Here is a 13,136-nt window from a genome sequence, read left to right on the forward strand (position 1 = left end):
TAATCTGAGGCCTTTTCAATTACCTAAGTGAGTTTTGTTATAAGCTCCATCTCCAGACAGCAGCTGTCTGTAATTACAGATGGTCCCATTTGCCAATTTGGGCTCAGTTCAGTAGGAGAGTTTGCTCACATTTTAAAATATACATGTTAAACTTTATTAGTGACTTAAATTATGGACTTTAAAAAATTGTATTGTATTATAATCAATGGCAATGAAGTTATCATATATGGTTCTTCTCTCAATAAAGGGTTAAAACACATACACGTTTACTTCTAATTTCCAAATCAAAGTAAAATAATTTGTCCTTTAGATCTCAAGTGTATATATATATAACACTTATATTTATATAAATAAGCCCTTATTATATATATACATTTATACATAGATGTATGTATGTATTTAATAATTATACACCGTGACCGTACACATAAAATGATGCAAACACAGACTCTTATTTTTTGTATGCGATTCATTAACTAACACTTAATTAGTTTACACTAGGCTTCATATAAAATATAGAATTTATATGCAAATTATATATAAAACATTGCTTTCAATTAAATTGATCAATAAACAATTATGGTAGGACGGTCAAAAGAGTAAGATAGCTGCACTGATTGGCGTAACAAAAGGGAAGTGGGGGCACATTGTATTTGTAAATGATTGTTTTAACAGAATTGTATTTATATTAGGAGGTATTTTAGGATTCGATTTCTGATGTGTATGTCACATGTTGTCTTGTGGGTGTCTATGTACAGCAGAACTGTTTTCTAAAACAAATTGACCTTTAGCTGAAATGTACTAAAACTAAACTAAAAGCCAATAAAAATAAATAAATAAAATGTGAACTAAATGCATACATATTAATGAGATATAAATTGTAGGTTTAATTAATGCTGTTAATATGCATAATAATTTGCACCTCATTTTTAGCCATTAGTTATTTTAAAATACATCAATGAAAAAATAACAATGCTGTTGTGACTTTGCAAAAACTTAAATGAACAAGGAAGACTTGTGATTTATTGTTTTGTCGTCAAAGACACAATGAACGGTCATGTGCGGTTCACATATTGATTTATGGCTTGATGCTTAAAATAATGGCATTGTTTGTAGATGTGTCAAAACGTGAGACGCGCCAGTGAAAATTCAGTGGATTCAACAACAAGTAAATAATCAACCATTATAATGTTATACTGTGTCATTATACAATGAGCTGTTGTAATTATAGTGTTACAATAATATATTGGATGTTTACGCAGTATGATAATCTACCACATCTAGTTGTTTTTGGTTAAACTGTTAAACACATTTTTTGGGAATTTAAACTATAATAAAATTGACAAATAGTTCTTATTTTTGCAGAACATTTGTATAAGTAATTGTTAAACTATGAACTATATAATAAATGAATTAAAATCTAAAAATAATAATAAAATATTGATAAAAATGACAAGTTTTTTGAATAAGAGCAAAATCTGTTAAATATATTAAATATAAATAAATATAAATTAAAATATTAAATATATAAATATAAATGATAGTTATTTTAAAATTAGATTAATATTGATATGCACACTAAAATTAAACTTAAAATAAAATTATTAAAAAACATTGCTAAATTTATAACTATTTAATACAAAATAAAAATGCAATTATATAATGAATGAATGTAAAAACCTTTTTTTAAAGACTGAAATAAATTAAATGGGTATATATTTTTTCCAATGCACATACATTTTTAAAGTGCGAGCTATCTAAAGGATTACCCTAATGAGCTCATTTAAAATATTAATAATCTCAGAAATTAAATATAAGACTTATTTTAGTATCATTTTAATATGCATTTAATGATTAAACTCCAACAAATCAAAATAAATGGAATATTAATATACAACAACAATTTAGCTGCATTATTGTACTGTGATCTCAATATGCATGTTTTGTGTAATAAAGGTTCTGGATCCAGAGCTGGAAGTGGCTGATCACGCTTTTCCTCCACCTTCCATTCAACCCTCCGCTCTTAAGATTCAGGTACTTTTCCTTTGTGAATCTATAAATATGTTGTTCCTCCTTCCTTGTGTATAACAATCAGCATCTTACATAACGTATAAAATGCAAATTTTTCTAGCTGAATCTCTTCGGGTTGATGTGACATTGCAGGATGTGCTTTGTTTTAATGAAAGTTGAATTGTTTTATGTGCTCTGCAGGATAAAGAGATCCGCGCTGTCTTCCTGTGGCTGTTCTCGCAGCTCTTTCAGGGCTATCGGTGGTGTTTGCACATCATTCGCATCCACCCTGAACCCGTCATCCGCTTCCATAAGGTAATTAATACAGCCCTGAATACGATTTAACAGTAGAACCTATGATATTTACAGTGTTGGACAAAATAATTGACAGATCTAAAAATATTGGCCTTTTTTATATATCCAAAACATGATTCCATTTCAAAAGCAAGCAAATTTCTGATGAACTATTTGTTGTGTGAGAGACGTGTTATTTTTTATCCACCTTTAACTGAAATACTTGGTAACTATTATACATTTGAACGGTAAAACAGATCATAAAAGCTTGTTGTTTTCTCTCCAGGCTGCTTTTTTGGGGCAGCGAGCACTATCTGAGGATGACTTCCTGATGAAGGTGCTGGATGGCATGGCCTTCGCCGGGTTTGTGTCTGAACGCGGTCCTCCGTATCGAGCCACTGACCTGTTTGACGATGTAAGTCATGGTTCAGTTTTAGATTTCTCAATCTTAGAGTCTTAAGATTCTCTCTGACTTCTTTATTTTCCTTTTAGCTCATAGCCAATCAGGTGGAGCGCATTCGAAAGGAGACTGGAGATCCTCATAAAGTCATGAAGCACATTAAGGAGCTGGCGGAGCAGCTTTTCAAAAATGTATGTCCGATTTGTGGGTCTTATATGAATATATATTTTTGTCCAGTTTTTTTTCACAACCTTTTATTTTTAAGCTAACTGTATATATACATACAGTTGAAGTCAGACTTATTGCCCCCCTGTTTATTTTCCCCCCAATTTCTGTTTAACGGAAAGAAGAATTTTTCAAAATATTTCTAAACATTTAATAACTCATTTCTAATAACTGATTTATTTTATCTTTGCCATGATGACAGTAAATAATATTTGACTAGATATTTTTCAAGACACTTCTATACAGCTTAACGTGTCACTTAAAGGATTAACTAGGTTGACTAGGCTGGTCAGGGTAATTATCGTATAACAATGGTTTGTTCTGTAGACTATTGAAAAAAGTATATAGCTTAAAGGGGCTAATAATTTTTACCTTAAAATGGTTTTTAAAAAATTTAAAACTGCTTTTATTCTAGCTGAAATAAAACAAATAAGACTTTCTCCAGAAGGAAAAATATTATCAGACATACTGTGAAAAATTCCCTGCTCTGTTAAACATCATTTGGGAAATATTTTAAAAAGAAAAAAATAATTCAAAGGGGGGCTCATAATTCAATTGTACGTTTTGATTTTAAATTTTATCAATAGTTTTGTCATTTACCTCACACTAAAAAGGAGAAAAATTCCAGTATTTCCAATATTTATCATTTGAATAGATAAACAGTGCGTTACATTTTTAGCATTACAAGTTTTGAAATGCTAATTTATTAGTAATAATAGTTGTTTTAGATAAATTATGATTTTGCATATGAACATTACAATAATGTTGTGATGTCTCAATCAGATTTCAACACAATTATAGTTAATTTTGTAGTTTATTTAAATTTTTATTACAATATACAATTTTAATATTCGTATTATTTTAAATATATAATTCCCACGCTTCTTGAAAAAAGTACTTCATAGTGCCTGGATTTCAGACAGACCAATTCAAGACCTCGAAGAGGTTTAAAAACATACCTAGGTTCTTGAAAATGCTTGAATTTGTAGTTTATGGTGTTATTTCAACAATTATGCTGTTTTGCTTTAAAAAAAAAAAAAAAACTGAATGAAAAAACTGAGAAATTCTTAATTTAAAACCTTAAATTTAATATTTTATACTAGAACTGTGACAAATAATGCACATTTGAACAACATATCACAAACCGCATTTGAATATTACCAGTGTTGAATGAACTGGAAACTGATGGTGTTTTAAGAAGTCCTTGGATCTGCTGTTCATAAAAGAGTGAAGACACATGAAATATAGCTATTGACTCCATTTTTAATAATACTTTTGAAGATTATTTGTTCCCTCTAAAAACAATCTATTTGTTTCTTCCCCTCAGGAGAACCCGTACCCTGCAGTGACCATGCACAGAGTCCAAAGGACAGCTGAAAGCGCACATCCTCGGCTGCCACAGACCTCTTTTCCCCTGCTGGATGAGGTGGCCGTGCAGCTCTTCATAGACCACGCTACAGCTAAGCTCAAAACTGCCCCGCCGGTGGTCAAAGCCGAACTCAAGAGCATGGTTCCAACCGGACCGCCGCTCGGTGAGACAAAGTTCACTTACAGTGCACGCTTTCCACATTCAGATCAACTAAGAGGAGTTGATATATGTTATGGCTTGACATTATGGGTGTAAGTTTTTATGATGTATCAAGAGTCACGATGTCCAGGGCAATGTCAGCATAAGAGGGATTAATCACTCGCGCACCACTCTCTACAAAACAAATGCATTTATACATATCATTTTGTTAAGACTTGTGTGAGTGAAACCTGCAGTGTGTAAAAATACAGCTCCTATCTAAATGTTTGGGTTTGCTGTTATATGTTTTGTTGATTTAACATGTTTGTTCCATTTAGACTCATTTATTAAAGTGAAACTAAAGCTTTGTGCGCATGTGCTGTATTGATGGTAATTGCATTGCACAGGTCACTCTTCAGATTGTGAAAAATCTATACAGTAGTCCCAAAAATATAGTAGACTGCTTTGTGCTAATCTTCGTTCAAGCTTTGAAATAATAGTTGTCCCTTATTTGTAATCTTTTTTTTTTTTCTAGTTGACTTTGTGGACCGTAACGGGAATGTTCTGGCGAACAGCGCCAGGAGGTTAGAAGTGGTCCGGAACTGCATCACATACATTTTTGACAATAAAATGCTGGAGGCCAAGAAGGTAAGAAGCTCTTATTTTGCTATTTAAGCATTTCTGTTCAGCATAAATAAGCATGTGCTGTATTTATTATAAGCGATAAAGTCACAGTTGTTTTAGTGAGAAACAAGCTGACATAAATGTCTTTGCAAAAAAAAAAAAAAAGTCCAAAAGCATTCAGTGTGTTTAATAGTAGTTGGAAGAATGAGCTTGTAATTCGAGTTTTGATTGCAAAAAATATTCCTTTGTTTTGTTTCTGTGATATGATGTAGTTAAGGAATGTCACACACAAAGAGTGCTGTTTTCCTCATTGTTGAGTGTGTGTGTGTGTTTGCAAATGTGACATTGACTTCATACAACAGTGCAACAAACAAGCCATTTATTTTGAGTGAGTTTAGACACATTATTTTCTATGCCAATAGTTCTGAAGCCAGAGGTCATTTGTATGATAACCTGACTCAATAAATGATTGGTCTTTTCATAGAGAGATCAATTCTAAATCAATCATTTTAAACCAATAGTTGGGATTTAGGATTCAGTGAATTAATTGAACTAATGTAGTTTTATTTAGTTAGATTGTATGTTTTTACATTTTTAAAAATACTTTATTTATAACAGTTTTTACTGTACAAACCAGAACAAAAAAACATTTGCACAATCTATAATATGTTTTATACAACTGATAAGGAAAAAAATTCAAAAAAAAAGGGAAAATTAAATAAGTGAAGTAATTAATAATAATAATAAAATAAAAAACAATTACATGAATAAAAAGCACCAGTTCATGCAAACATGCATCATATAGAGTAAATAATATACACCATTAAGCTTTACTTGATAAAACTCAAAACATTGAAAAGAGTGATATGGTTTTAAATTGAAGAATTTATTTCTTACAGTTATTTTAATATTTAGTTTATTTTGTTTTGCTTACTTTTTTTGTATTGTATAAAAAAAGAACCAATGATTCAGTGAATCACTCAAGACATTAGTAGTTAGTTGTCATCATAGTCATTGATCCATTGATCCAACAGTCAAGATACCAGCACAAAAACAAAACCATAACAGCAAAACCACGTTTGTTTCCATTATTTAAAAAAAAATTCTCAAACAATATTAAAAAATATTTTTTGTCAATATCCAAAACTTCAGATTCATGCTGTCTCTAGCCTTAATGATCTCACGCTACACTGTGTATTATATGTTTTGGTGTGTATATAATACCCTTATGGATGTATGTGTGTGTGTGTGCAGTTGATGCCGGCAGTATTACGGGCTCTGAAAGGACGAGCAGCTCGTGTTTGTTTAACGCAGGAGCTCAATCTTCACGTCCTGCAGAATCGAGCTGTTCTGGACGACCAGCAGTTCGACTACATCGTCCGCATGATGAACTGCACCCTACAGGTAAAAACACCGCAGTCAAATCACATCAGTACAGTGTCAAAATAAAAAATTTAGATCAATTCTCTGATCAAAATGAGATGCATGTACAGTGGTGTGAAAAAGTGTTAGCCCCCTTACTGATTTCTTTTTTTTTGCATGATTGTCAGTCTTTAAAGTTTCAGATCATCAAACTAATTTAAATATTAGTCAGAAATAGCACAAATAAACACATCATGCAGTTTTTGAAATGGGGTTTTTATTATTAGGGGAAAACAAAATCCAAAACTGCATAGCCTGCATGTTTATTATGCCCGAGGTTGTTGTGAAAAAAAGATTCTGGTCTGCAAAATATTCTAAGTCTCCAAGTCAAACTTTTCAAAAAATGACAAAGTCTGAGATCTCCGAAGTCTTTAGGCAAAGCAGTTTATTGTTACAGCATCAGTAACAACAGAGACAGGTCGTTCGAGTGTCTGCCGAACATAGGCTTGCACACAGTTTAAATACATTTCTGTCTTAATACTCCACACTAATTTACACATTACACACCTCCATCTGCTTCTCCGCTAATGGGATCTTAAATCTCTCAGGTGCCCGCCACCAATAAAGTCTCAGGGTCTTTCAGGGGTCTTACCCATGTCCAGTTAAGGTCTTTCCTTCCTGTTTCAAAAGTGATGACTCAGCCATAAAACAATGCTCAACCATATATCCTGTTCACTGTCCACTGAGCTGTCAACTGTAAGTCCAGCTGAAGTTCATAGGTACTCATAATTTTTAGATGTCAGTACAAATAAGTGTGGGCGCACGTGCAGATGCGCTTTATCATGAGTTGCAGAACAGAACGCAGGTGTCCATTTGGCCTTGCTTCCATAAATTGACTCTCATTGTGACATTAATGCTGCTCTTCTAATTTATCTTTTCATTTCTGACTGCATTTGCACAGAATGACTTTTTTATTTACCAAAGCACACATACTTGATAATAATGCCGTAGGTATGGGTAATAATACAATAGAAATTAATAATAATAATAATAATAATAATAAAAAAACTGAAATCACTCAAATAAGCATATAAATAAGAGTAATACATTCATCAGAAATTCATCAAGACACAATGAATTCCCCAACAAGGTCTGTAGCCACACTGATGCCTGATTAATGCTCCACCAATTCACATTCAAGAAATCAGCGTTAAAGAAAACTATAAATACCAATATTACCATTGCTGATAGCCATGTTCACTAAAACACAATAAAATTGAAGTAAAAAAAGAAAAGAAAAAAGAAATCACTTTAACAGGACCTGCCTGACAAAGCGAAGTAGACCAAAAGATCCTCAAAAGCTAGACTTTATGCTGAAAAACAAATGAGAAATAAAATGACTGATATCTTCCAGTCTGGAAATGGTTATATAAGTACATTTTATAGCCGCCATATAATAGCCAATGAAGCTATGATGGCAATAAACGTAAATACTACTTCTAATGAACATCTGACTGTGACTTCATGTATTTGTATTGTTGTGCTGCAATAAGGAAGTGCAAAATATGATATTTTTGGATAGGTTTATGATTGTTCATCATCCGTTATCATTGTTTACGATCATAAATGTTGTTATTCAGATGTTTTGTTTGTGTTTTTGTCTTCAGGATTGTTCTCATATGGACGAACATGGCATCGCTGCTGCTCTGCTGCCGTTGGTCACGGCTTTCTGTCGGGTGAGTGTGCTTGTGAATCAATGTTTGACTGGTGTTTGATAGCAGGAGTGTTTGAAGTTAACTACATCTGTGTGTTTTTGCGTGTGTTGTAGAAACTTGGTGGAGGAATCACTCAGTTCGCCTACAGCTGCGTTCAGGAGCACATGGTGTGGACCAATATGCAGTTCTGGGAGGCCATGTTTTACAGTGATGTCCAGAAACACATCCGGACGCTCTACCTGGAGAATGGCGAGGAGGGAGACGCATCCAGTCCTGTAAATAAATGTTTTCTGCGTTGTTTTGTTTCAAAAGTTGTTTTAAAAATATAAATAATAATAAATATATTAGAAATAATATAATATAAATTAAAATAATACATCAATATTTCAGTTGGATAATATTTTTAATAGAGTTTTTCAATTATTTTGTATAATTTAATGTGTTGAAAGTGTATGTTTAAATTCTAAAATGATTTTAATATTTAGTTTTAGTTTGTTCATAATTATTTTTGTTATAAAATGGTAATTATTATTCATTATAAAAGTTCTTTTTTAATTTATTCAGGGGTATCTACGGGTCTTAAAGTCTTACATGTCTGAAAGAAAACAAAAACATTTTAGGCTTTAAAAAGTCTTAAATCCACTGAAATATTGTGTTGTAGGTCTGAAATCGTTTTAAACGGGTCTTAATTTTCCAATTTCCATGTAAAGCTATAACCAATTGGTGCAACATCCACCCAAAACTAGCAGTATATTTCAATGAAAGTTTTTACAAATGTTTATTTACTAACTCTATTACTTATTAAAATGGTTTAATTATCTTCCTTATAAGGTTTTAATTGGCCATTTAACAAATCTTTAGCGTTTTGCCTTGCGCAAGTCCGAAATTTAATTCATTATGGTCTTAAAAGGGTCTTAAAAACTCTTAAATTTGACTTGATAAACCTGTAGAAACCGTTTTTTTTTTATTTATTTATTTTTTTTAAGATTTTAATAATATTTTAAGTTATTAAATCATTTGTTACATAGTTGTTTGATAAGAATTTCAATAGTTTAGTTAATTTATTTTAGGTATGAAAGTTATATACATGTTTTTAATTTAAACCCGCTTAAGAATTTTAGTTTTTTTGATTTATTCAAAGTTTTTGTTTCATTTTATTGGTTTTTAATAAAATTTGTAAAAATTATTTAAACTTTTTATTAATCAATTAATGCACACAAATATTAAGCAAAAATGCCGCCTTTTTTAGTGCTGCATTTGAGGGCTGATCTGTGTTTATTTCAGGAGGTGGAGGGTCTTGGTGTGTCTCAGAATCAGCTCAGCGCTCTTGAGCTGGCATCAGAACAGAGTCGTCTGTGGCCCACGCTGAGTAAAGAGCAGCAGCAGGAGCGAGTCCAGAAAGAGGAGAGCACAGTGTTCAGTCAGGCCATCCACTACGCAAACCGAATGAGTTACCTGCTTCTGCCCCTCGACACCAGCAAAAACCGCCTGCTCCGCAACACCGGCCTTGGGGACGTCGAGAGCGTCAGCAACAGCTACGTCACCAACAGGTTTGTGCGGGCTCGGACTGGGAGACAATAAAAAAAGCAAACATTTTATTCAAATACAGGGTATCCGCGGGGTCTTAAAGTCCTAATATGACATAAATTTCAAAAACAAAATTTTAGGCCTTAAAAATAAAAACTTATAACAAAAATATATTTATAAATAATATTATAACTTTCTGCTGTGCATACTTTTAGTTTTTAAAGAGTTTTTTTAAGTTATGTTGAAACAATGCATGTATACAACTAGAGTCTGCTTTTTTGACACATTGTTTAAAATACGTAGCTCAGAAATAACTAATTAGAAATATAGCCGCAAGCGGCGATTGACGGGGGTCAAGCAGTTTAGCAGGGTAAGGTTATATAGCAGTCATGAAGCCTGTGAATTTACAATGCATAGCGCCACCATGTGGCCAATGTCTACGAGTTTCATGCTATGGCCAATTACTTTACATTCTTTTCTAAAGAGCAGTAAAATAAACTATAAACTATCAGTGGTGTGTTACTGCCATCTAGTGGACACAGTTGTGATTTTCTTTACATATGTTTTAAAACAAGGTGTTTAATCATAGAACCAGTTTTGCCAATTAGAATTATTATGAAGAGGTTAAATGGGACTAAATTAGATTTTTAATGCACAACACTGTTTACATCATGTCAAAGTGTGATTCAAAATGATCCTAAATGCAATTTCCCTGACTTTAAACTTAAAAAACAAAGGTATGCAAATGTTATGAACAATAAATAAGTGGTCTTGTGGTGACATCTAGTGGTTAGAAATGGTAGGTAACAGTTAAAAGTCTGTGTTATAGTGGCTAAAATGATAGAATATTGAAAATATGTGTTTTTGAGACCTTTAAAACATCCAAGATGGACAAAAAGTTTAACATGTAAATCATTTCAGTGATAAGCTTAGACTAAAATTGGTAAAGTGTGTAAATGAAGCACATTTACTGCATTTCTAAGCCAATTTAGCATGTTTTTAGGACCATTTCCACTATTATAGCGCCACCTATTGCCCGATCTTCACAAAATTTTGCATGTTTCTTTACATTGATATGCCACATGTGCTCATCAATTTCTGTGATGTTTTGGTTTTTCCTTATTGGTTTACAGGCATGTAGGTTCATGTAGACACGCCCCTTTTGTAAATGACCCTGTTACAGCTATCAGAAGTGAAAAGTTCAACTTTTTTTTAATAATTATTGATCTAGATAGTCCAGAGATTCTAACAACACTTGTTTCGTTGCGATTGAGTGAAAAACAAGGGACTAGTTCGCAAAAGTAGGGTTTTCATTAATTGATGCATATTTAACGAACGGTGTGAGTGACAGCAGTGGTTTTAGTGTCAAACTGTTCGGTATGAGCAGGCTTATCATATGATATGTATATTGTGTGGTTGCGCAAAACTGTGTGTAATAACCAATCAATTACACCCTCAAAAAACACAAAATCGCCCCCTAGTGGTCGATTTCTTTCAAAATTCTTACAGACCTCTAGGACCATGAGTTGAACATGCCCAGTGAGTTTCGTTTTGATCAATCATCGTTAACCTTGTTAAATGGCTGCCTAATTTTAATTGGCCAATGGCGGCCATGTTTTTTGAGATATGCCAATGTCCTTTTAATATGTTATGACAACTTGGCCAAAGACACTGCATGCCAAATTTCAAGCTGATTGGACTAATGGTTGTAAGGCTAGAGTGATTTTTATGTTTTTTAGGCTTTATAGCGCCACCATGTGGCTAAAATCCACGGGTTTTGCACTGTGACCTCAAATTGACCCTACACATATGTGTACCAAGTTTGGTGATGATATCTCATTCAGTTCAAAAGTTAAAGCTACAATTAGCATTTAGCTTCAATTAGCATGGAACGTTTTTGCGTATTGTTTTGCATGAAGATAAAAATTTTAACTTTTTTTCAATAATTATTGATATTCAGTGTCCAGAGAACATTTGAGAGCTGGTTTGGTTTAGATTGGTTGAAAAACCTAGGACTAGTTTGCAAAAGTAGGTTTCGGACAAATCGCGATGTAGCGGGAAAACGGTGCGTCGTAGAGAAAATCTGAGTCACTCCACTTTTGTTTGCACAGACCCAAGGATTCCAAATATGTAAATTATTTGATTCTACGACAAACGGTTTACAAATGGCGGCCAAAAATGTGCAAAATGTTGTTTTTTTGCGGTATAGCGCCACCTATGGTCCGATTGAGCTGATCTTTGGCCAGGGTCTAGTGTACCGGGGTACTACCATCTGGCCAAGTTTCAGCTCTCTAGGCCTTACGGTTTGGTCTGCCCAATAAAAACTAGGGCAGAAAAATAATAATAATAATAATAAATATAGCCGCAAGCGGCAATTGACGGGGGTCAAGCAGTTTAGCAGGGTAAGGTTATATAGCAGTCAGGAAGCCTGTGAATTTACAATGTATAGCGCCACCATGTGGCCAATGTCTACGAGTTTCATGCTATGGCCAATTACTTTACATTCTTTTTTACAGAACAGTAAAATAAACTATAAACTATCAGTGGTGTGTTACTGCCATCTAGTAGACACAGTTGTGCTTTTCTTTACATATGTTTTAAAACAAGGTGTTTAATCATAGAACCAGTTTTGCCAATTAGAATTATTATGAAGAGGTTAAATGGGACTAAATTAGATTTTTAATGCACAACACTGTTTACATCATGTCAAAGTGTGATTCAAAATTATCCTAAATGCAATTTCCCTGACTTTAAACTTAAAAAACAAAGGTATGCAAATGTTATGAACAATAAATAAGTGGTCTTGTGGTGACATCTAGTGGTTAGAAATGGTAGGTGACAGTTAAAAGTGTGTTATAGTGGCTAAAATGATAGAATATTGAAAATATGTGTTTTTGAGACCTTTAAAACATCCAAGATGGACAAAAAGTTTAACATGTAAATCATTTCAGTGATAAGCTTAGACTAAAATTGGTAAAGTGTGTAAATGAAGCACATTTACTGCATTTTTAAGCCAATTTAACATGTTTTTAGGACCATTTCCACTATTATAGCGCCACCTATTGCCCGATCTTCACAAAATTTTGCATGTTTCTTCACATTGATATGCCACATGTGCTCATCAATTTCTGTGATGTTTTGGTTTTTCCTTATTGGTTTACAGGCATGTAGGTTCATGTAGACACGCCTCTTTTGTAAATGAGCCTGTTACAGCTATCAGAAGTGAAAAGTTCAACTTTTTTTAATAATTATTGATCTAGATAGTCCAGAGATTCTAACAACACTTGTTTCGTTGCGATTGAGTGAAAAACAAGGGACTAGTTCGCAAAAGTAGGTTTTTCATTAATTGATGCATATTTAACGAATGGTGTGAGTGACAGCAGTGGTTTTAGTGTCAAACTGTTCGGTATGAGCAGGCCTATCATATGATATGTATATTGTGTGGTTGCGCAAAACTGTGTGTAATAACCAA

At 33.1% G+C, this 13,136-nt stretch overlaps 1 protein-coding gene across 10 annotated transcripts in view; it reads left to right on the forward strand.

Moving 5' to 3' along the window:
* The window catches only part of sbf1 (SET binding factor 1), an 88,689-nt gene that overhangs the window by 48,461 nt on the left and 27,092 nt on the right, over positions 1–13,136 (forward strand). For 9 of the 10 annotated variants that reach the window (XR_015482158.1, XM_087247500.1, XM_087247503.1 and 6 more), the window contains 10 exons: positions 1,957–2,034; positions 2,212–2,325; positions 2,591–2,719; positions 2,797–2,895; positions 4,257–4,461; positions 4,972–5,084; positions 6,315–6,464; positions 8,090–8,158; positions 8,251–8,412; positions 9,422–9,687. Coding sequence is in view for 9 of the 10 variants with exons in the window: in XM_087247500.1 (XP_087103626.1) it covers positions 1,957–2,034; positions 2,212–2,325; positions 2,591–2,719; positions 2,797–2,895; positions 4,257–4,461; positions 4,972–5,084; positions 6,315–6,464; positions 8,090–8,158; positions 8,251–8,412; positions 9,422–9,687 (1,385 nt within the window). In the remaining variant the exon portion in view is untranslated. Of the gene's footprint in view, positions 1–1,956; positions 2,035–2,211; positions 2,326–2,590; positions 2,720–2,796; positions 2,896–4,256; positions 4,483–4,971; positions 5,085–6,314; positions 6,465–8,089; positions 8,159–8,250; positions 8,413–9,421; positions 9,688–13,136 lie in introns of all 10 variants that reach the window. The other variant, NM_001045158.1, reaches the window with a different exon arrangement.

Source organism: Danio rerio, chromosome 4 (assembly GCF_052040795.2).
Source record: "Danio rerio strain M-AB ecotype USA chromosome 4, GRCz13ab, whole genome shotgun sequence".
NCBI classification, from domain to species: domain Eukaryota; kingdom Metazoa; phylum Chordata; class Actinopteri; order Cypriniformes; family Danionidae; genus Danio; species Danio rerio.